General features: G+C 38.6%; 1 protein-coding gene across 1 annotated transcript; it reads left to right on the top strand.

The window, feature by feature from the left end:
• On the top strand, positions 1-23,340 carry STARD6 (StAR related lipid transfer domain containing 6; the record flags this gene model as incomplete). Its single annotated transcript, XM_079718188.1, is given in 6 exon segments — positions 1-90; positions 287-354; positions 17,011-17,137; positions 20,535-20,591; positions 20,595-20,652; positions 23,219-23,340. Coding segments are annotated over 6 exon segments (522 nt in total).
• Positions 23,341-25,796: the final 2,456 nt, after the last annotated feature.

Below are 25,796 nucleotides of genomic sequence, written 5' to 3'. Positions count from 1 at the left end.
ATGGACTATAAGGCACTTGCCCAACAAACTGCTCAAGAAATTTTAGGTTACTATCAAGATACATCAGGCTGGAAAGTGGTTAAGACTTCTGTAAGAAAAGAAGTTAAATATGTTTCAAGAGTTTGTTTTTTAATGAGAAACAATTCATTGCAAAGACATTTTAAAAAATATTTTCTTTTACAAGCCAAAAAAAAGTTTTTACTTTTGCTTTATTTTTTGTTTTTTGTTTTTCATTTTTTCTGTATCTGACAGCTAATTTATTTGTGGATTTTTATTCCCCTTTGAGAAAAAGATAACTGTTTCCAGCAAGGCTTCTAAGAAATCTGTAAGTACAATCTCCTATTTACAATCATTGTTTTGAATTCAATGACATTGATGTATCTAGAGTTCAATGCTACTTCATTAGCTATAAAATGTTATTTGATAGTGAACAGGAAGTAGAAATTAATTATAAAGTCACTTGTTTGAAATGTAAAATTAATAAAATGAGCAATATGTACCATCTAATTTCCAAATCGGAAGACAATCAGAAAAGAAAATCACTTCTAGTGAATAATTCACTAAGATAGGAAATTTCCACTTCAAGAAATAATTACTATAAAAATAGATTGATATTTTCTTTCTAACAGTATTTCGTGGTCTTTTAAACACTTCACCTTTCCATTAAATGAACCACTTAAAGATAAAGTTTATTTTCCCAATATATTCCTCTTGCTAACATATATAATTTATTCTGTAAGCTGCTTTTAAGGATATTTTTGAGGATCCTGTTATTTCAGATACAAGTACTCTAAGGGAAATTGTGCTGATATTTTTAACCTTCTTTTTAAGAGTTGTTCCTTTGTTGCTCGTGATATCACATTAATGCCATCAGATCATCATACGCTATTGAGAAAACCAAATATTATTTAGTTTATTTTTGAGGGGTAGGGGTCCACTCCTTCTTTTCACTACTCTGTTTTGTGCTTATTGCTCTTTTTTTCACCTGACTATAATGATCTATCTTGTGTTTCATTTCAATTTTTTTACTGTAGGACAAAGCTGGTATACTTTCTCCTATTCATTTTAATAATTATCAGGAAGGTAATCCCTACCTTTGTTATCTAAATAATTAATGATTCTAATAGTGGCACTTGAAAAAATAGATTGAGCAGGGAGTGGGTAACGTCAAGCCCAGGCACACTATGGGAATAAACTTTTGGATGTTGTAGTTTTTTGGTGCCTTCCAGGTCAGACCAGTGTGGACAGCAACCTATGCATCAAAGAAACCTTGGAAGGTATTTATTCTACAAATACTTGCTGGGTACTTTTATACAAGGTGCTCTACAAATGCCTAGATCCATTCAAAAAATAGCCTCAATAAGGCTGTTTCAAAGCTTTATTCAAATTTTTCATCAACGATATTGTACTCTTACATGCCATACTACACAGACAAAAAAAATTGAAACTTTTTGCACTTGCTTTAAGAGAAATTTATATGCACTGCATACTAGTTTATTTATTAATACACAGTAATATCTCATCCCAAATCTTAGTGAGTTAAAAGACACTGTCTCATGGTTTATGTCATCAGGAATCCAGATGTAGCTTAGCTTGGTGCCTGTGCCCCAAGGATTCTCACAAGGCTGCAGTCACGGTGTGATCTGGGGCTTAGTTCGCACCTGAAGGCAGCTCTGCTTCCAAGCTCACTTACACAGTCACTGGCAGTCAGTTCTGCGTGGGCTTGTTAGACTGGGGACCTCAGCTACTTGCCAGCTCTAGGCTGGAAGCCTTCCTCAATTCTTGACATATGGGCCTCTCCATAGGGCTATTCACAACATGCCAGTTTGCCTCCCTCAGAGGGAGGGATTTAAGAGAGAGCCAAAGAGCAAACAAGATAGAAGCCAGAGTCTTTCTGTAACCTAATCTTGGAAGTGACCCCCCCCCCCTCATTTTGGCAGTATTCAGTTTATTAGAAGTGAATCACTAGATCCAACCCTGACTCAGGGGAAGGGGATTACATAAGTGTGTCAATACCAGGAAGTGGAGATCACTGGGGGCCATTTTAGAGGCTGCCTATCACATGATGATTTTGGCAAACTCTCTTTTAATTCTTCTTTACAGTTGAACTACCATCCAATAAATATCAAGCACAGCTTCAAAATGAAGACTGCTAGAAGATACACAAATCTCAATTTTGCATGCTTGTTTTGTCAAGCACGGCCCACTGATTCTTCTAAATTTAGCATGTTTATGTACAGCAGGAGAGTGTGACTGGAGCAGTTAATATTTTCCAAAATATCTATATTATTCTAAATCAGCTGGGGCAGATACTTAGGTTCTTCCAAAGGAAATCAATCTGAACATGTTGATCAGGTTGGTCCGCCTCAGTCGAAACGTTTACCTCCCCCAGCTTGGAATGAGAAGAAGGTGAGATTGCCGTCAAATAAATCAAGGGAAAAAGCTAGGGAAGCTTAAAATTTTCCAGTACTTCAAGCTTCACAGTTTTATTTATAGGGTTATAAATAATCAAAGCAAGAAACATATGCGTGTTAACTTAGACTGACAACCAAGTGTAAATATTGCACACTTTGGGGATATATAGCATGGTCTAATATGGTTTGCCAAGCTAGTGTCTGGGAGAAATTATCCTTCAAAATGCCCTGTGGGGAAAATGGGTTGCATTGTCAAGTTTCTCAAAACACTCTAGACTATTTTCTCTTCTCTAAGGTTCAGAGAAGTCCTAAAGTAAAGACATGTGTCAAACTGTAATTCAGACTCTTCCAGATGTTTTCAACCAAGAACATGCTTGCAAAACATTGACCTAGATAGATAATGGGTCACTCATCTCAGATTTGGATTCGAATAGAAGCTCTAATTGACTAGGTATGTACAGAGAGAAGTGATTTATTTTGCATTATCTCCCTGCTATCATTCTCTCGCATCTCATGGATTATTTCAGTAACTTCCTGGTGGATTCCTCATATATACCTTTACTCAACTACATCCTATTCTTCACACAATGGTTAAAGTAGACTTTTGAAATATAATTCAGTGTTTCTCCCCTGCCTAAAATCTTCTAAAGGCTTTATTATGCTCTGCAAGGCACTCTCTGGCCCCCACCTACCTCTCTGACCTCTCCTACCACTGCATCCTTGCTCTCCTTAAGCTACAGCCACGTAGGACTACTGTTTGCACGAATGCACTGAATTTAAAGCCGTCTCAGAGCCTTCGTAGTTGCTCTTTTCTTGCCTAGCGTGCTCTTCACCCAAATCTTTCTAAGGCTGATGTCATTTTTGTTTTCAAGATCTCAGCTTCATTGCTTCTCTGCAGAGTGACCTTCCTGGCCAATTGGTCAAAGTTCTCAAATACACCAAGCCACTGTTTACTACCCTATTCTGCTGTTACCTTCTTCATAGCATCTATCACTAGATGAAATTTATCTTCTTCATTTGTTGTCTTATTTATTACGTCTCTCTTATTAGAATATAAACTTGAGAATAGGAACTTGAACAAGAAGCAGACTAGAAATAAACTCTTGTTCATCGTAGTATCCCTAACACCAGAACAGTGTCTGTCACATAAACACTTAATAAGTATTTCCTGAATGAATTTATGGACTTTAGTTATGTTATATTGGCTGCCAAATAGAAAGCATTTAAACATATTTGTTTCCCTTATAACTACAGAACAACAACAACAAAACCTGAAGATATTTTCTCAGCACTTTCACCTTTTCTTATTAATTTCCCACCCAAAAAGCTCCTTTTGTGGTTAGCTTTGAGCACTTGCCTATATGCATGAGAAGGGGGCCAGTTCTTTGGTTGGAATTTTTTTCCTTTCTACCCTCAAGAGATGAAATACAGACCTACCAGCACACAGTTCAGCTGACACATTCCCCTATGTTCCCTATTAACTCCCCTATTAATCTACTGTATGTCACACACTAAGCTAAATAATTTCATTTTTAAATTTACCCATATATCCCACAAATGGTTTCTATTGCCTGTTGTTTTTCCAGTGTATAGATCACACTTTCCATGTTTCTCTGCATGCATGCCTCACAGTTTTCTTGAAAACTGGACATTTTAGGGAATTCCTTGGAGGTCCAGTGGTTAGGACTCTGCACTTGCACTGCCGAGGGCGCAGGTTCGATCCCTGGTCAGGGAACTGAGATCCTGCATGCTGCATGGCTCGGCCAAAATCAATCAATTTTTTTTTAATCCTTAAAAAAAAAAAAAAACTGAACATTTTAGGTAATATAGCAACTCTGGATACAGATTCCACTCACTCACCCAGGGCTTCTTCTTGCTTGGGCGTTTATTTGTTTAGTGATTTGTCTGGACTAATTCCGTGAAATCTGTTCCCCACCCAGTCTGCAGCCTCAGATATACCTGCCCTGATTTTTGTCCTTGTTCTCATCTTTTAGCCTGGTGTCCTATAGGTCATCCCTAGGTTAACACAAGCCATTATTGGTCACAAGTTGTGCTTAGCACCCAAAGCCAGTACGATTTTTGCCCTTTACTGTCAATTCTGTGTGTGGCTTGGAAACTATTTTCACAGTTCAGGGAGTTTTATGGTTTTGCCCTGCATGTAGCCAGGGGGCCGGTAGCTTGGAAGTTGTGTCACCAGTCATTCCCCAGAGGACATAGCCTTGAGGTACACACATTCTTCCAAACCACCAGCGATGAGTATGATTTTATTTTAAAGTGGTCAGAATAGCTTATTGCTCCGTCAGTGATGACTCAGAGATTATGCTTAAGTCTCTTGAGCCAGTAAGACTTCAGCCCTTCGCCACTTAATCTGTGTATGGCTTGGGGAATGCTTGCAAGTCGTTCAAGCCACATATTGGACTGATTGCTCCTAAGTAGCGGCAGCCTAGCATATCCAGCGTGATTTGTCTGAGTAAGGGCAGCCTAGTACAAAGCTCCCATTGCTTCTCAGTTAGGGACAGCCTGGTACCTCACTCTGAATGTTCCTTAGGAGGGGCAGCCTAGTACACCCACTCTGATTTCTCCTGAGTGGGCAACCTCGTATATCTACTCTCATTACTCTGATTAAGGGCAGCCTAACATTCCCTCTGATGGCTCTGAGTAGGGACCTATGCACTAATACACTGAAGCCAAGTAACACTTCTACTCCATGAGCAAGTGGGTAGCATAGGGGAAGGATGGTACCATGACTTTCTCAGTTTGCTCCTGTTATTCGGGAGGTGAGGGGCAATTTAGGCCCCAGGATTCACAGCCTACTGTGCCTTGGCAAAGCCCTCACCCTACCAGTGAGATCAGGGTGTCAGGAAACCCTAGTCTTCTGAGCAGTGCATGTGGGGAATAGAGCTTCTACAACATGAGCTGAGAGTTTCGGTGATGAGAGATGTCAGCGTCCTGCTGATCCCAGGATGAAACCATAGCCCTAGGCTGGATCTCGTGGGGAGAGGGAGCCCCTGTCTTCTAGTCTGCACCCAGCTGGAGCAGAGCTACCGTAGAGTGAGGGGGGTGGCTGGAGGGGGGTGGCTGGAAGGAGGTCGTGGCTCAAATGCCACAGACTCTGACTTTTCCTACCTAGATTTAGTAGGTTTTCTTGAATAAATGTTTCTTCATTTCCTGTGTGCTGTGAGGTCAATTTCTAGGGAATTTAAGTAGGTTTTAAAAGTAATGTTCGCCAGTTCAGTGGCTGTGGAAGAGGGTTTCCTTAGCTCCTCACATAGCCACTCTGGAAGTCCCACTCCCGACTCTAATTATCACATAGGAAATGCCGAAAATAAGATCACTAAAAAGCCTATCATCTTACCGGTGCTTCCCCAGGTTTATAATGTCTAGTATGCAAAAACAGGCACTTTCTACTGTTTTCTCCTCCCTTATCCTCCTAGTTTACTGTTCAGCAGTACTCATTCACAGAAGCCATAAAAGGCTATAAAATGATTTAGAGATGCATGTTCAAATAAGCATGTTGAAACAAATGCACATTTCCTAAAAGGTGTTCATTGCTTCATGAAATGATGATCTGTAAGAAACAATTTCACGTATCAATTATCCCACATACCAGCTAAAGCTTGTCAGAAACTGTGAGAGACAAGAGAGAATAATTAAAATATTTTTAATTTGACTTGGTCACTTTATTCATAATGAGCATGAAGCTTTATTATAGATCTTAGTAAAATATCCAAAGAACCATTCATTTTAATGATCAATAGATATAAAAATATAGTTCTTAGATCCAAATATGACAAAATTGATATCTCTGAAGAGTCTTGAACACAGTAGATACTGAATTGCTCATTCAGTGATAGATTCAAGTATTCAAGACATAGAGATGTTTTATGTTTTCAAAGAGGCATGATATTTACATATTTTTAAAAAGCCAGTAACTCCAATACACCTCTAACTAGTGAATTAAGATAAGGTACTTTTTTTTTTTAAGATAGATTTAATTCATTTTTAAAAATTTGGTTTGTTTATTTTTGACTGCGTTGGGTCTTCGTTGCTGCCCAAGGGCTTTCTCTAGTTGCGGCGAGTGGGGGCTACTCTTTGTTGAGGTGCGCGGGCTTCTCATTTTGGTGGCTTCTCTTGTTGCGGAGCACGGGCTCTAGGTGCACAGGCTTCAGTAGTTGTGGCACGCAGACTCAGTAGTTGTGGCTCACGGGCTCTAGAGCACAGACTCAGAAGTTGTGGCGCACGGGCTTAGTTGCTCCACGGCGTGTGGGATCTTCCCGGACCCGGGCTTGAACCTGTGTCCCCTGCATTGGCAGGCAGATTCTTAACCACTGTGCCACCAGGGAAGGCTAAGCTAAGGTACTTTTTAACTAGTAACCTACCCTCTACCCAAGACACAACTTTAATTATATTTCATAATCTTATAGGAAGCAAAATAAATAATTTCTGCCTTGCAGTCATATAATACCAATAACTCAAACTTTTCTCACCTTTACAAATGACCAGAAAATGAACAACTAGCCATTGAGTAGACAGTCTAAACCAGGAGTTGGCAAACTTTTTCAGTAGAGAAACAGAGAGTAAATATTTTAGGCTTTGCAGCTCCTGTGGCCTCTGTTCTAACTACTTAGCTCTGCCACGATAGCACAAAAGCACAATACGTAAGTAGACATAGACAATACATGAATGAATAAGTATGGCTGTGTCTCAAAAAAACTATTTACAAAAGCAGGAAGTAGGCTAGATTTGACCTATGGGACATAGTTTGCCAACCCCTATCCTAAACAGAGGATATGAAAAATCACAAATCCTCAAATGCTGATAAACTTATATGTATATTAGGGACTCTTCTTTCCTCCCATAACAATTTTCATATCCAAGTCATAGAAACACATATGTAAACTACCCCCCAATGTATTAGTATAATATAGTGAAAAGAGTATGGGATTGGGAGGCAGTCAGAGTTTCAATCACGCATTATTATGAACTCAAACACATTCTTTTTCTCTTCCATTATAGTTTCTTAAAAGATATTGAATATAGTTCCCTGTGCTATAAACCTTGTTGTTTATCTATTTTATATATAGTAGTTTATATCTGCTGATCCCAAACTCCTAATTTATCCCTCCCCCCTCCCCCTTTCCCCTTTGGTAACCATAAGTTTGTTTTCTATGTCTGTGAGTCTGTTTCTGTTCTGTAAATAAGTGCATTTGTATCATATTTTAGATTCCACATATAAGTGATGTGAAATCACATTTGTCTTTCTCTGTCTGGCTTACTTCACTTAGTATGAAAGTCTCTGGGTCCATCCATGTTGCCGCAAATGGCATTAGTTCATTCTTTTTTATGGCCGAGTAATATTCCGAAAACTGTTGTTAAGGGCTCAGTACTGCTAACTTTCATGTTGTTCAAGCGTCAACATAATAAATAGTAAATGTTTGATCACTCAGTCAATAAAATAGTGCTATTAAAAGATTAAGGGTAGTCATTATCAGTAAATATATAGTAGGTGGTTAATAAAAGATACCTAATTCGATGTTAGTTAGAAATACAAAAAGGTCAAAAACTCTTTATCCTCAAAATTTACAATATAATTAGAGAGAGAACAGATTAATTTAAAAAAGCAATCTAGGGAGGTATATACAAACCCCTTAACAATAGTTTTGTGCTTAAATTTTAACTGTTTTATATCTGCCTTCTTTTTCAAAGGACCTGATAACTATTCAGGTTGTTTTGTCACTGTCTTCTATAGAGTTTAATAATAAGCTCTTAAAACTTTGTAGATCTGAAGGAAGGAAACCTTACATACTAAGAAAATTTTAGGATATCTCACAGAGAAAACTAGGGACCAGCTGAGCTTTTAAAGAGAGACTAACATAGAAAAAAATAGTCTAATGACTTATTTGTTTACCAAATCATAAAAACAAGGTTCAGAGGAAGAACTCTTCATAAATATAACAACTATTTTCTGTAATTATAGCATTTAGTTTTTACCTCACTTCCTCCAAAAATTTTAACTTTTTAGAGGTTTAAAATTTTTATTTTACTTAAACCTATCTCCTTAGTTTAGAAAGAATGATTAACAGAGAGAGGAAATATGGCCAATATTATTCAGATTTCATTTTCATTTAACAACGTACTGCTAAATAGTGGGTTTTAATCCAGTTTTCTCACATTGTCGTAACTTCATTGATTGTGATAGCCCAACCCAATTCTATTGATGAATTAACATAAAGGTTAGTTACTTCTCAAATCTTGACATGTGGAAAATAAATGAAATTCAGAAGTCAGTGTCCATAAATGGAGTTTTTTGTTTTTTTTTTTAAATTTTTTTTTTTATTAGTTTCTGCTTTATAACAAAGTGAATCAGTCATACATATACATCTGTTCCCACATCCCCTCCCTCATGCATCTCCCTCCCTCCCACCCTCCCCATCCCACCCCTCCAGGCGGTCACAAAGCACCGAGCTGATCTCCCTGTGCTCTGCGGCTGCTTCCCACTATCTATCTACCTTACGTTTGGTAGTGTATATATGTCCATGCCTCTCTTTCCCTTTGTCACAGCTTACCCTTCCCCTTCCCCATATCCTCAAGTCCATTCTCAAGTAGGTCTGTGTCTTTATTCCCGTTTTACCCCTAGGTTCTTCATGACATTTTTTTTTTTTTTTTTTTTTTTTTTTTTTTTGCGGTACGCAGGCCTCTCACTGTTGTGGCCCCTCCCATCGTGGAGCACAGGCTCCGGACGCGCAGGCCCAGTGGCCATGGCTCACGGGCCCAGCCACTCCGCAGCACGTGGGATCTTCCCGGACCGGGGCACGAACCCGTGTCCCCTACATCGGCAGGCGGACTCTCAACCACTGCGCCACCAGGGAAGCCCGACATTTTTTTTTTTTAATTCCATATATATGTGTTAGCATACGGTATTTGTCTTTCTCTTTCTGACTTACTTCACTCTGTATGACAGACTCTAGGTCTATCCACCTCATTACAAATAGCTCAGTTTCGTTTCTTTTTATGGCTGAGTAATATTCCATTGTATATATGTGCCACATCTTCTTTATCCATTCATCCGATGATGGACACTTAGGTTGTTTCCAGCTCCGGGCTATTGTGAATAGAGCTGCAATGAACATTTTGGTACATGTCTCTTTTTGAATTATGGTTTTCTCAGGGTATATGCCTAGTAGTGGGATTGCTGGGTCATATGGTAGTTCTATTTTTAGTTTTTTAAGGAACCTCCATACTGTTCTCCATAGTGGCTGTACCAATTCACATTCCCACCAGCAGTGCAAGAGTGTTCCCTTTTCTCCACACCCTCTCCAGCATTTATTGTTTCTAGATTTCTTGATGATGGCCATTCTGACTGGTGTGAGATGATATCTCATTGTAGTTTTGATTTGCATTTCTCTAATGATTAATGATGTTGAGCATTCTTTCATGTGTTTGTTGGCAGTCTGTATATCTTCTTTGGAGAAATGCCTATTTAAGTCTTCTGCCCATTTTTGGATTGGGTTGTTTGTTTTTTTGCTATTGAGCTGCATGAGCTGTTTATAAATTTTGGAGATTAATCCTTTGTCAGTTGCTTCATTTGCAAATATTTTCTCCCATTCTGAGGGTTGTCTTTTGGTCTTGTTTATGGTTTCCTTTGCTGTGCAAAAGCTTTGAAGTTTCATTAGGTCCCATTTGTTTATCTTTGTTTTTATTTCCATTTCTCTAGGGGGTGGGTCCAAAAGGATCTTGCTGTGATTTATGTCATAGAGTGTTCTGCCTATGTTTTCCTCTAAGAGTTTGATAGTTTCTGGCCTTACATTTAGGTCTTTAATCCATTTTGAGCTTATTTTTGTGTATGGTGTTAGGGAATGATCTAATCTCATACTTTTACATGTCCCTGTCCAGTTTTCCCAGCACCACTTATTGAAGAGGCTGTCCTTTCTCCACTGTACACTCCTGCCTCCTTTATCAAAGATAAGTTGGCCATATGTGCGTGGGTTTATCTCTGGGCTTTCTATCCTGATCCACTGATCTATCTTTCTGTTTTTATGCCAGTACCACACTGTCTTAATTACTGTAGCTTTGTAGTATAGTCTGAAGTCAGGCAGCCTGATTCCTCCAGCTCCGTTTTTCGTTCTCAAGATTGCTTTGGCTATTCGGGGTCTTTTGTTTTTCCAAACAAATTTTGAAATTTTTTGTTCTACTTCTGTGAAAAATGCCAGTGGTAGTTTGATAGGGATTGCATTGAATCTGTAGATTGCTTTGGGTAGTAGAGTCATTTTCACAATATTGATTCTTCCAATCCAGGAGCATGGTATATCTCTCCATCTATTTAAATCATCTTTAATTTCTTTCATCAGTGTCTTATAATTTTCTGCATACAGGTCTTTTGTCTCCTTAGGTAGGTTTATTCCTAGATATTTTATTCTTTTTGTTGCAATGGTAAATGGGAGTGTTTTCTTGATTTCATTTTCAGATTTTTCATCATTAGTGTTCAGGAATGCCAGAGATTTCTGTGCATTAATTTTGTATCCTGCTACTTTACCAAATTCATTGATTAGCTCTAGTAGTTTTTCGGTAGCATCTTTAGGATTCTCTATGTATAGTATCATGTCATCTTCAAACAGTGACAGCTTTACTTCTTCTTTTCCAATTTGGATTCCTTTTATTTCCTTTTCTTCTCTGATTGCTGTGGCTAAAACTTCCAAAACTAGGTTGAATAAGAGTGGTGAGAGTGGGCAGCCTTGTCTTGTTCCTGATCTTAGTGGAAATGGTTTCAGTTTTTCACCATTGAGGACAATGTTGGCTGTGGGTTTGTCATATATGGCCTTTATTATGTTGAGGAAAGTTCCCTCTATGCCTACTTTCTGCAGGGTTTTTATCATAAATGGGTGTTGAATTTTGTCGAAAGCTTTCTCTGCATCTATTGAGATGATCATATGGTTTTTCTCCTTCAACTTGTTAATATGGTGTATCACATTGATTGATTTGCATATATTGAAGAATCCTTGCATTCCTGGAATAAACCCCACTTGATCATGGTGTATGATCCTTTTAATGTGCTGTTGGATTCTGTTTGCTAGTATTTTGTTGAGGATTTTTGCATCTATGTTCATCAGTGATATTGGCCTGTAGTTTTCTTTCTTTGTGACATCCTTGCCTGGTTTTGGTATCAAGGTGATGGTGGCCTCGTAGAATGAGTTTGGGAGTGTTCCTTCCTCTGATATTGTTTGGAAGAGTTTGAGAAGGATGGGTGTTAGCTCTTCTCTAAATGTTTGATAGAATTCGCCTGTGAAGCCATCTGGTCCTGGGCTTTTGTTTGATGGAAGGTTTTTAATCACAGTTTCAATTTCAGTGCTTGTGATTGGTCTATTCATATTTTCTATTTCTTCCTGAGTCAGTCTTGGTAGGTTGTGCATTTCTAAGAATTTGTCCATTTCTTCCAGGTTGTCCATTTTATTGGCATAGAGTTGCTTATAGTAATCTCTCATGATCTTTTGTATTTCTGCAGTGTCAGTTGTTACTTCTCCTTTTTCATTTCTAATTCTACTGATTTGAGTCTTCTCCCTTCTTTTCTTGATGAGTCTGGCTAATGGTTTGTCAATTTTGTTTATCTTCTCAAAGAACCAGCTTTTAGTTTGGTTGATCTTTGCTATCGTTTCCTTCATTTCTTTTTCATTTATTTCTGATCTGATCTTTATGATTTCTTTCCTTCTGCTAACTTTGGGGGTTTTTTGTTCTTCTTTCTCTAATTGCTTTAGGTGCAGGGTCAGGTTGTTTACTCGAAATGTTTCCTGTTTCTTAAGGTGGGATTGTATTGCTATAAACTTCCCCCTTAGAACTGCTTTTGCTGCGTCCCATAGGTTTTGGGTCGTCGTGTCTCCATTGTCATTTGTTTCTAAGTATTTCTTAATTTCCTCTTTGATTTCTTCAGTGATCACTTCATTATTGAGTAGTGTATTCTTTAGCCTCCATGTGTTTGTATTTTTTACAGATCTTTTCCTGTAATTGATGTCTAGTCTCATAGCATTGTGGTCGGAAAAGATACTTGATACAATTTCAATTTTCTTAAATTTACCAAGGCTTGATTTGTGACCCAAGATATGATCTATCCTGGAGAATGTTCCATGAGCACTTGAGAAAAATGTGTATTCTGTTGTTTTTGGGTGGAATGTCCTATAAATATCAATTAAGTCCATCTTGTTTAATGTATCATTTAAAGCTTGTGTTTCCTTATTTATTTTCATTTTGGATGATCTGTCCATTGGTGAAAGTGGGGTGTTAAAGTCCCCTACTATGATTGTGTTACTGTCGATTTCCCCTTTTATGGCTGTTAGTATTTGCCTTATGTATTGAGGTGCTCCTATGTTGGGTGCATAAATATTTACAATTGTTATATCTTCTTCTTGGATCGATCCCTTTATCGTTATGTAGTGTCCTTCTTTGTCTCTTCTAATAGTCTTTATTTTAAAGTCTATTTTGTCTGATATAAGAATTGCTACTCCAGCTTTCTTTTGATTTCCATTTGCATGGAATATCTTTTTCCATCCCCTTACTTTCAATCTGTATGTGTCTCTAGGTCTGAAGTGGGTCTCTTGTAGACAGCATATATATGGGTCTTGTTTTTGTATCCATTCAGCCACTCTGTGTCTCTTGGTGGGAGCATTTAGTCCATTTACATTTAAGGTAATTATTGATATGTATGTTTCTATTCCCATTTCCTTAACTGCTTTGGGTTCGTTATTGTAGGTATATTCCTTCTGTTGTGTTTCTTGCCTAGAGAAGTTCCTTTAGCATTTGTTGTAAAGCTGGTTTGGTGGTGCTGAACTCTCTCAGCTTTTGCTTGTCTGTAAAGGTTTTAATTTCTCCATCAAATCTGAATGAGATCCTTGCTGGGTAGAGTAATCTTGGTTGCAGGTTTCTCTCCTTCATCACTTTCATTATGTCCTGCCACTCCCTTCTGGCTTGTAGAGTTTCTGCTGAGAGATCAGCTGTTAACCTGATGGGGATTCCCTTGTGTGTTATTTGTTGTTTTTCCCTTGCTGCTTTTAATATGATTTCTTTGTGTTTAATTTTTGACAGTTTGATTAATATGTGTCTTGGCGTATTTCTCCTTGGATTTATTCTGTATGGGACTCTCTGTGCCTCCTGGACTTGATTAACTATTTCCTTTCCCACATTAGGGAAGTTTTCAACTATAATCTCTTCAAATATTTTCTCAGTCCCTTTCTTTTTCTCTTCTTCTTCTGGAACCCCTATAATTCGAATGTTGGTGCGTTTAATGTTGTCCCAGAGGTCTCTGAGACTGTCCTCTATTCTTTTCATTCTTTTTTCTTTATTTTGCTCTGCATCAGTTATTTCCACTATTTTATCTTCCACCTCACTTATCCGTTCTTCTGCCTCAGTTATTCTGCTATTGATCCCATCTAGAGTATTTTTCATTTCATTTATTGTGTTTTTAATCGATGCTTGATTCATCTTTAGTTCTTCTAGGTCCTTGTTAACTGTTTCTTGCATTTTGTCTATCCTATTTCCAAGATTTTGGATCATCTTTACTATCATTATTCTGAATTCTTTTTCAGGTAGACTGCCTATTACCTCTTCATTTGTTAGGTCTGGTAGGTTTTTATCTTGCTCCTTCACCTGCTGTGTGTTTTTCTGCTTTCTCATTTTGCTTATGTTACTGTGTTTGGGGTCTCCTTTTTGCAGTCTGCAGGTTCGTAGTTCCCGTTGTTTTTGGTGTCTGTCCCCCGTGGCTTAGGTTGTTTCAGTAGGTTGTGTAGGCTTCCTGGTGGGGGGGACTAATGCCTGTGTTCTGGTGGTTGAAGCTCGATCTTGTCTTTCTGGTGGACAGGTCCACGTCTGGTGGTGTGTTTTGGGGTGCCTGTGGCCTTATTATGTTTTTAGGTATCCTCTCTGCTAATGGGTGGGGTTGTGTTCCTGCCTTGCTAGTTGCTTGGCATAGGGTGACCAGCACTGTAGCTTGCTGGTCGTTGACTGAAGCTGGGTGCTGGTGTTGAGATGGAGATCCCTGGGAGATTTTCGCTGCTTGATATTATGTGGAGCTGGGAGGTCTCTTGTGGACCCGTGTCCTGAAGTTGGCTCTCCCACTTCAGAGGCACAGCACTAACTCCTGGCTGCAGCACCAAGAGCCTTTCATCCACCCGGCTCAGAATAACAGTGAGAAAAAGTAGAAAGAAATAATTAGTAGAAGAAAGAAAGAGAGATTGAAAGAAAGGAAGAAGGGAAGTAAGGAAGGAAGGAAGGAAGAAAGAAAGAAAGGTGGGAGGGAGGAAGGATGGAAAGAAAGGAAAGAAAGGAGGGAGGGAGGGAGGAATGAAAGCAAAAGGAAGAGTGAATGGAAGAAGAGAGGGAGGGAGGGAGGAAGGAAAGAAAGAAAGACAGGAGGGAGGGAGGGAGGGAGGAAGGAAAGAAAAAGAAAGTGGAAAGAAGAAGGGTGGGAGGGAGGGAGGGATGGAGGAAAGAAAAAGAAAGAAGGAAAGGAGGAGCGGAGGGAGGGAGGGAGGAAGGGAAGGGAGGAAAAAAAGAAAGAGCAGGTAAAGTACAATAGAATAAAGTATGAAATATAGTAGCGTTATTAAAATTAAAAAGTAATTATTGAAAAAAAACACGGACCGAAAGAACCCTGGGACATATGGTGGAAGCAAAGCTATACAGAGAGAATCTTACACAGAAGATTACACATACACATTCACAAAAAGAGAGCAGGGGGCAAAATCAAAAATCTTGCTCTCCAAGTCCACCTCCTCGATTTGGGATAATTCGTTGTAAAAAGAGGAAAAGGGCGAAAAGTCTGAAATCTTGCTAAGTCCACCTCCTTAATTTGAGATAATTCGTTGTAAAAAGAGGGAAAAAAAGGGGGGGAAAGTCTTAAATCTTGTCCTCAAGGTCCACTTCCTCAATTTGGGATGATTCGCTGTCCATTCATGCACTCCACAGACGCAGGGCACATCAAATGGACCGTGGAGCTTTAATCCGCTGCCTCGGAGGCTGCACAGAGAGATTTCCCTGTCTCTGCTCTCACAGCTCCCGGGTCTCAGCCTTGGACCTGGCCCCGCCTCTGCGCGTAGGTCGCCGGAGGGCGTCCGTTCTTCGCTCAGACAGGACGGGTTTAAAGGAGCCGCTGATTCGGGGGCTCTGGCTCACTCAGGCAGAGGGGAGGGAGGGGAATGCCCTCTCCTCGCGCACCAGGCAACAAAAGGGAAAAAAGTCTCTTGCCTCTCCGGTAGCTCCAGACCCTTTCCCCGGACTCCCTCCGGGCTAGCACTAACCCCTTCAGGGTCTCTTCCTGCCGCCAGCCCCAGACCTCTCCCTGCGCTCCGACTGAAAGCCGATACCCGAGCCTCAGCTCCCAGCCCCGCCCGCTCTGGCGGCCGAGCAGACAAGTCTCTCGGGCTGGTGTGTGCCTGAGGGCACCGATCCTCTGTGCCAAAATCTCTCTGCTTTGCCCTCCACACCCCTGTTGCTGTGCTCTCCTCCGCTACTCCGAAGCTTTCCCCCTCCGCCACCTGCAGTCTCCGCCCTCGAAGGGGCTTGTAGTGTGTAGAAACCTTCCCTCCTTCACGGCTCCCTCCCACTGGTGCAGGTCCCGTCCATATCCTATTGTCTCTGTTTATTCTTTTTTCTTTTGACCTACCCAGGTATGTGGGGAGTTTCTTGCCTTTTGGGGGGTCTGAGGTCTTCTGTCAGCGTTCAGTAGGTGTTCTGTTGGAGTTGTTCCACGTGTAGATGAACTTCTGATGTATCTGTGGGGAGGAAGGTGATCTCCGCGTCTTACTCTTCTGCCATCTTCCTCCGGCTCTCCATAAATGGAGTTTAATTGTAACACAAGCGTGCCCATTATATATCGTCTATGGCTGCTTCACTGATACACTAGCAAAGTTGAATAGTTGCAACATAGAACATGAAGCTTGCAAAGCCTTAATTATTTACCATCTGGCCCTTTACTGAAAAGTTTGCTGACCACTGCTTTAGACCATATTACATCCTTCAATTAAGAATTAAGGCCACGGGCTTCCCTGGTGGCGCAGTGGTTGAGAGTCCACCTGCCGATGCAGGGGACACGGATTCGTGCCCCGGTCTGGGAAGATCCCACATGCCGCGGAGCGGCTGGGCCCGTGAGCCATGGCTGCTGAGCCTGCGCATCCGGAGCCTGTGCTCCGTGACGGGAGAGGCCCCAACAGTGAGAGGCTCGCGAATTAAGGCCACAAGATATTGCACAACCACACAAACTTCTCATCAATTACTGTTGGCTTATGATAAATACAGTAGGTAAATGTTTGTGAGAAAGAGTTTAGAAAAATTCTAAATGAAAGTAGCCCCTTTAAAAAGACAACTATAGAAACATTATAAACAAAATTTGTAGAAAAATGAATTTTTAAATAATTTATATTAATTATTACAATGCATATTTATATAAACCTGGCTACTTCCAATTGAATATTACTATTTTAAATTGCTGATATTACCTTCAAGTTTTCTTTACATTATTTGCTAAATTAGTGTGCTTTATACTGTGATAGCATTATATTTTCAGCTTAGACTAAACTTATTAAATTTCGAATTTTCTTTATTTTGTTAACTATAGATATCATGTTGAAGGAATAATTCCAGAATCAACATCTAAACTATCTGATTTCCTCTACAAACCTGAAAACAGGGTCACATGGGACAAATCATTGAAACTGTACAGTGTGGTACAAAAAATTGATTCGGTAATTTACTGTTTAATATTGGACTTTCACTGTATGAGTACACTTTTAGTTTTCTATCTTAGTGATTTGAGTTTATTAAATCTGTATTATGTGGACACTTTGTATTTTATAGGTTCAAATCAAGTTGAAATTTTTATAAAAAGCTTAAAACTTCCTCCTTTATTAGTCAAGAGTTCAATTCCAATTACCTTTATTCTGTTTTAAATGAATACCACACTCTGAACTTGGTCAGCTCTCCTGCAGATGTGTGCCTTCGGTTACTGAGGGGACTGAACTCGTGGATTCACCTCCTCCATTAGGTGGAATAAAAAGATTAAGCATGCCTTGTTGATGGGAAGTCAGTAGATTTATCTTAGTCATAATACACTAGATAACAGGAACACTGTAGACACTTACTGTAAGGACTTAAGAACAAACAGCATGTGACTTTTTTAAAGAGTAAGTGTGAAATAACATTATATTGTGGTTTTAGAAACACTTTCAAATACATTATCTCAGAAATGAAGAGGGAGAATAAAAACAGAGAAAAGAAAAATATAGGTAATGGAGTAGAAATTTAAAGTCATAGAGGTGAGAGAAAGAAAGACAGAATGCAAGAGGCAAATAGGGCTTAAAAGGGGAGAGAAGATCAGGGTGAGGTGAGGGTAGAGTGAAAGCTCAGGAGGAGAAAAACATGAATGAAATGAGAAAGACTGTTAGCTGGTAGAAAGAAGGAGGAACAGGAAGAAGACAGGAGTGGGGTGAGGGATTCTGAACTCTGGTACAGCACAGTATAGGCCTGACACTTATTAAGACTGCTAGACGTCACGGTATGTAAATTATACCTCATAAGCGGCTTTTAAAAATTGAGTCCTACTGTTTGGCTAATAATAACTTTATTAGAAGGAGCTGGTAAATGTGAATGTTGGAGTAATGCAAACTTAAACAGCTGCATTTGTAAAATTCCACATCACTGAGTCTTTGATTCTTAGAGTCTCCAAGCTGCATTTCACTCATCAAAACAAATGGCCCACATATCTGCCATCACCTTATCATTTATTTAGAACTCTGTAGGTTAATTTTACCTCCTTTTATTAAACCGATTTTGAAATCTGGGATGGGGGTGAGATTGTAGAAAAGCCCAGAAAGGTAAAGCAGTTTCATCTTGTAGAGAGGCCTTGAAGTTCTTATCCACAAAGAACACCTGTCCATGACCTTCTTGGGATTTGAACATGGCCCATAACAAATGAAAATCCAAACATTGGACTGTTTCATTCATGATTGTATGATACTAATAATACAGTTTCATTAGCATTTCAGATATTTCTGCTGTTGCTGCAAGTCAGCTGTAATAATGGAAAGTATACTAGATTTGGCATCAAAAAACTTGAAAACAGATTCAGAGGAATTTTGTGATATGCCCAAGGTCACCACAGCCAATGTATGGTATAACCAGGACTTATACCTGATCTCCTGATTCCAAATTTGATGCCTTTTCCAGTATACCACAGTGTCTCTGAATCACATTGTACTGTGAGAAGAATTAGTCTGCCTTCCAGTGAATGTTTGTAGCATTCACTTCCAGAGGTGCATTTTTTTTTTTTTTTAAGAAGCGGTACGCGGGCCTCTCACTGCTGTGGCCTCTCCCGCTGCGGAGCACAGGCTCCAGATGTGCAGGCTCAGCGGCCATGGCTTACGGGCCCAGCCGATCCGCGGCATGTGGGATCCTCCCGGACCGGGGCACGAACCCATGTCCCCTGCATCGGCAGGCGGACTCTCAACCACTGCGCCACCAGGGAAGCCCCAGGGGTGCATTTTAATTGACTCATTCACCCCATTGGTGAGGAAGGGATTCCTGCTCTAGGGTTATGGTGGTGGTCAAACACATGACACCAGCACTAGACAAATGAGATCAACAGCACTTTGTTAATCCTTAATCACAGCCCAGGAAGGACTGTTAAGACTTTGTTAAATTAACAGTTGTTAGTGGAGCGCAGGGTGCCAATAGCGAGCCAGGTTCTACAAATGACCACAAGAGAAATTGAAATAGAGAAGTTTATTACTCACGGGTTGAGGAGGAAGTGTACAGCACACCTCAAGGGCCCCATGTGGGGAGGTCAAGGCAGGCTGCAGACAGAGAGAGGCAGGACCTGAGGCACATGCCTTTATTAGTGTCTGTGGGTGGAGTGCTTTGGGGTTCCTGGGCTAAGGCCAGATTGATCAATTGGAACCAAAAAGAGCAGGGTTTCCAGTAAGCTCCACAGGGGGCATCTTACCTTAGGTGCTCACAAGGGGAAGGCCCTGGGAAGTGGGAGAGACAGTTGAGCAGAAGTGCTGTTGGGGAAGTCATATCAGGAACTTACATTTGCTTGACTCTGAGGGCTGTTATCTGGGGGTGTCCTTACATGAGAGGACTAGTGTTAGTTTAAGGCCCCTGCAGGCTGCTCGGCCAAACAAAACGGATACTGAGGCAGCAGTACCATGGAGTAGCTTAGCTAAACTCTCAAGGATGCACCATGTCATGCAGTGCGACATGGGAGTTGCACTCAGGAACAGAGTGAATAACTAGGGGTTGTGCAAGGCAGGCTTTGTAGTATCAAGACGTTGAGGTGACCCCTGATTTCTGCAGGAGGATCTGATTGGTTGTTGGAATAATTCTGCAGGGTAGCAGGGAACTGAAATGCACTACTCAGGTATAAGTAGGCATTGTGTCTGATCCTGCTGATAAGGAGGGTTGTTGGACTAAGGGTTCTTATCTGTGGGAACAGAGTGGGGAGAGGAACTTGCAGTTAGGCCATTCACAACCCTCCCAGTTTTACCAGATGTCAAAGCAGCACATATATTGGCCTTTCATTTTAGGCCTTACACCACAGGCTGCTAAGTCAATATATTTTTCAGAATATATTACCTAGTCAGTGTGGGGTAGTAGACACAATACTGTACTGGAAATCCAGGTTCTAGTTCTACACATATCTCTAGTTCTACATGTAATTTAATGTTAGGCTTCAATTTCTTCATCTAAAAGTTCAAAGGTTAGATAATATCAAGATTCCTTTCTGATTCTGTCACACTTATGATTATATTAACCCGTGTTAGATATATGATTTGCAAATATCTTCTCCCATTCTGTAGGTCACCTTTTCATTTTGTTGATAGTTTCCTTTTCTGTGCAGACGCATTTTAGTTTGATGTAGTCCCACTCGTTTATTTTTGCTTTTGTTGCCTTGCACTTATAATTATACATCTAATGTTTCTTTAACACTGAAAATGCAAGTTGACTTGGTGATAAATTCTTAAGACTTCAAAGCCCTGCTTTTTCCAAATACAGTCCAACCTTATGCAGTGAAATTCTTTGGGGAGCAATACAAAGAACAATATTAAATAATTGTTGCAATCTTTATGATTTGATTTGTTTCAGGACACATTCATATGTCATACCATTACACAAAGTTTTGCCATGGGCTCAATATCCCCCTGAGACTTTATCGACTTAGTGTATTTGAAGCACTACGAAGGGAATATGGATATTATCAGTTGTAAGTTGAAACATTTTGCCCACACTTTGGAATTACTACGAGTCATTAATAAATTTTTTTACTTTTTTTTTTTTTTTTGCAGTACGCTGGCCTCTCACTGATGTGGCCTCTCCCGTTGCGGAGCACAGGCTCCGGACGCACAGGCCTAGCGGCCATGGCTCACGGGCCTATCCACTCCGCAGCATGTGGGATCTTCCCGGACTGGGGCACGAACCCATGTCCCCTGCATCGGCAGGAGGACTCTCAACCACTGCACCACCAGGGAAGCCCTAAATTTTTTTTACTTTTAACTCACAGTTTGAAAGAAACAATATTTTCAATTAATTATTTTTGTATTTACTTAGTGAGACCAATAAATGCATGTTAATATAGATAAGCCTGAAGTTTTACCTAATTCTAGAGGTGCCATTTATATCATAGTCAATGATTATGGCATCTCCTGGCCTTTTTGCAGTATATACCCTGCAGCACTCAGTATAGATAGATACTTGCAGGCTAAAACATCATAGCATACATTATAAAACTACTAAGAAACAAAATTGATCTTTGGATATATACGTTTGTATTTAAATTACATAGAATGGGTATATCTAGAAACTGAAAAAACTCATGAAGAAAATTTCAATAGATAGGTGTTTTCATAAATGTGCTTATATTTCTTTTAAAAACTGGAGGTTTTGATATACCCTTATCCACCCTCTGCCAAAAAAAATGTGTCACTCTGTAAAATACAAATACATAACCACTTCCTAATTTGCGTTATTTATTTAAAACATACCAGTTCACACCCCAAAGATCTTTGGACTCCAAGAACTCAAGATAATTCATGGTGAAGGGACTTTGGTAGGACAATGGCCTAGAGCCCTTTTTTCCCCTATAATTCAATTTAATCTCACTATTCCTATGTGAATAGTTTCCCCTACTGTAAACTACTCGGGGAGGGACAGTTAAGTGTTGTTTATTATTTTCCAACGAGGTTGCAGTTACTTTGATATATCTGTAGGACTCTTAAGTTTCTGAGTCCAGGACTGAGTCATTGCTCTGCTGATAGCACTCATGCACACAGTTAGCTCTCTTGCCCATACCACTGGGGACTGATGTTCATCACTTTCACATAGTTGTCTCATATAGTTTCATACAGTTGTCATTTAGTCGTCTCATTTTTAAATGAGGGCACATAAAAATTTATTCACTGCCTATAACACAAAATACTGTTCATTTGAATCATAGATCTGTTATTATCTATATTTTGAAAGCATTCAATTTGTATATCATTTTTAGTGGTCAGAGGGAAGGTAAAAAGTAAGTATGGAAGATGAAATCAATAAATAGTTATAATCAGTCTTTCAGTGATCACTACTGAATTTGCTTTAAGTGATTTTCTTTGAATGAGTTTTTCATGATTACTGATAGTTTTCTTCTTAATGTTTCGGTTGTTGTCTAGCTTACTGTGTACCTTGCTTTGAGCTAAATATTTTGCATGCATTTCCTCACCAATGAGGAAACCGAAGTTCACAGAAATCAAGTTACATAGCTAATAAGCAGCTCAAGTCTTTCTGATTTTCCAAAATCTGTACTAACTATCATACTATGTGCCTCACAAAAGACCCATACTTGTTTGTGGAACAAGTATAACAAATTTTTTAAAAATAAAGAAATATAATCTCCATATTTTAAACAGTGAAAAAATATGTTAATATCACTTCTGGCAGTACCATTTTGCCAACATAATTGGCTCTGTTAAGATGATGAAACAGGTAATGAAAATGGGAAATTGATTCCACCACATTTGTCTCCTAAGCTAGTCCTAAGCTAGTGCTTAACATTATATTTCTACAGAAGTGTTTGCTTATGTTAAAATCATATAGGAAAATTCTCTGACAAGAGCAGGATTCAGTTGCACAGAATAAACAAATATATTCTGTTGCACAGAATAAACAGTTGCACAGAGTAAACAAATATATTTGGAAGAGTATATATAATTATCATAAACATAATCATAATCAGATCACCTCCCTTCTAACTTCACATACAATATGCAGTTATGCTGCATAATTCCCAAAACAAAATCTACTGATTTTTAATTATATCTTGAAGTTAGCTACAGGGAATTGGAAGAAAGGGGCATTTAAACTACTTCTATTGACAGACCAAATAACTACACCAAATATTTTATTTTAAAAATTTATAAACCAAAATGTCTATAAACCCACTATCCTAATAGAATAGTCTCTTTCTTTGTGATTTCTGCTTCAAATCTCAGAAAGTAACTGAACAATACTTTTAACAGTTTTTCCTGTATGTGAAAGATAATAGCATCTTTCAGAGCACTACATGAAAAAGTTTGAGAGGACAATAGTGATCATACTGATATTCTTTCATTTTTGGCCTGTGTACACATTCAAATGTGCAAACATACATACATATGTATAAAACTAATGTCACTGCTGATAATAACTAAGTTAAATCAAGTGCTATGTCATACATTTTTTAAAATATGCTACTGGAAACAGAATTTTTCATCTTTGTGGAATAAGTTTCATTTTAATTTTTTTTAATCACTTAGCTACTAGTGTGGATTTTCCAGCATATCCTCCATCTTCAAATTATAACCGTGGTTGTAACCATGCTTGTGGCTATATATGTTCACCTCTGCAAAAGTGTTATTTCCATATATTTATTTTTTAACAGTTTTTTAGTTCAGTTTGTAATTTGTTAACTAACTCACCAGAAATATGTTCTGGTATATTCTGTTGGGAAAAAAATTGCCCCTAAATACAATTTTTAAAATAATTTTTTAAGTATTTTTGTCTTAAGTATAATCAGAATGGATAATTCCCTATAAAGTATGATTTGAGGTTTCTGGCACTAGTCACATATATACAAACATCCTCACCCCCTCCTATTAACCTTAACCTGATGTTTTATGTGTCTCCATTAGAGTCACTTCTGTGAATTATTAAGGAATTTTTGCAAATTAAAAATAAATTCCCTAGAATTATAATGCAGTTACGTTTATCAGCAATGAGTGCTTTACCTTGAATAAATTCTTTCCAATGGACTACCTACTGAGAACAGATGCCTGCAGAATGAGCCATCCAGTAGGTAAATTCAGAAAGGGAAGAGCTGGAGAAATTAGAGATGAGTCACTGCCCACAGTTGGCCAGCCTAGGGATAAGATGGTAGCATCCAATACACATAGTCTTTAAATGCATATATATTAATTCAATGTATATCATTCTACAAATTCGTTACGTTTTAATTTTTGGTAAATGATTTTATATTAAATAAAAGATATTGACACATAAAACCAGGTGTAAAACTTTATAGTGGTCAGATATAAACCACTCAATATGAGAAAAATATTTTTGTGAAGGAAGTCAAAATAAAATTACATTTAGACCCGTACTCCTTAATATTTTCTCTACTGAATTAGAGAACTAAAAGATATTCACAAATATTTACATTAATGGACAGGATCATTGATGCAGATGATTATGTTGATAATGATATGGCCTTTCTGCCCATCCATCGGTTTTATATCTATGGCCAGGACTTTATTCTCCACAGCAGGAAAGAACAAAACAGGGAAGGATTATTACTCCAAATCAGCTAGGTACATCAGCTGCTGGTGGGGACTCTAGTTGGGAAGCTACACAACCTAAAGTGTGCTTCACAGGCAAAGTCCTCTTCTTGCACCTTGTCACCATTCCCTTTCCACTGTAAAAAGCATAGGACAAAAGGTCTGATTTAGATATCCCACCTAGGGTGGAAACTCTGCCTAGCATCCTGCTGGAGAAGGGTACTGACAAAAAAGTAATTTTGTACCTTCTCTTTCCATGCAGCCCAAGTCCTGTAGTAAACTTATAAAACATATTATCTATAGTAAAGGTACTCTACAGTAAATGTTGGAAAGGCTTTGTTAAGTGTGTAAAGCCCTAGTAAACGCAAATAGAGATTTAAGACCATACAAACTTCTAGTGAGTCCAGCCACTTGAGACAATGTAAAAATAGTCTAAACTCTGCATAGAGAGGGTGTAAGAATATAGACACTCACGGTTTGTTGGAGCAGTGGTCTTCAAACCCCCCAAGAGAATTTTGTAAAACTGTATACTGCCTTGCACATTTTTAAGTTGATATTAAAATTTTTCATAGCATTATATTAAGAGGGTGCAATTTCCAGCATACTCTAAATCCTGACATAAAAAAAAAAATGGCTGTATCACCCTTCTAAGTACATCCAATGGAATCTAAATACCATAACAACTTGAAACCCACCATTACATTATCAATTTCAAAATACATATAACCTTTAACAGTCAGAAAGTTTATGTCATTTCTTTTCTCCTTGATCCCATATTTTTACTCTTTTTCCCTTGCATAATTTTATCCTAATAGAATATATTTTATGCTTTGGGTTCTTTAATTAATCACTATCTATCTATTTTCTATCATACCTCAGTAAAAATAAGTACCTAATTTTTAAAATTTGTTTTATTTTCTATGACCCCAAGTATCTAAATGTTAAAATATATATATGATAAAGATAAATATGTGAGTAAACCCGAACATTAACTATATAAAATACTAACAATATCCAATTTGGAGGTTATATAAAGAGGAATTTGGAGGAATTTGATTAAAATTAATATATTTTAACATCTTTGTGTTGTTTGGAAAGAGGGTACAGATATGTACAATTTTTAGATGTTAAGTATGTTAAATTTTTAAGGATAATCAAAAACTTAGAATGTTTAAATTTCAAATCAGTAGAAAGAAAATAGAAAATTCAACCAAAAGGAAGCCAAAAGGAAGACCAGGAAAGGGATAAGGATGGGAAAGAAGCATAGCATAGAAAAAGAAAAAAATAGAAAGCACAAAATAAGATGGAAAAAGTAAATCCAAACAGACTTGCACTTCTGCACTATGGTGGGACAGATACTCTTAAGTGTTCTCCCAATACAAAACACTAGATTCTGAAGAAAACAAACGATTTAATTCATTGCTGGGTTGTGCTATATAAGAGAAATTTCCAGGTCCCATCCCTCTACACTCACACAAGGGGGAAAAAAAATTGAGCTGAAACAAAAGCAGGAAATGAGCAGGAAGTATCAGGCAAGAAGCAAACTTGTCTGAGTGCTGAA

Source organism: Hyperoodon ampullatus (genome assembly GCF_949752795.1).
Source record: "Hyperoodon ampullatus genome assembly, chromosome: 13".
Lineage (NCBI taxonomy): Eukaryota > Metazoa > Chordata > Mammalia > Artiodactyla > Ziphiidae > Hyperoodon > Hyperoodon ampullatus.
The sequence above is the reverse complement of the archived record's forward strand: the minus strand, read 5'-3'. Positions and strand labels throughout refer to the sequence as shown.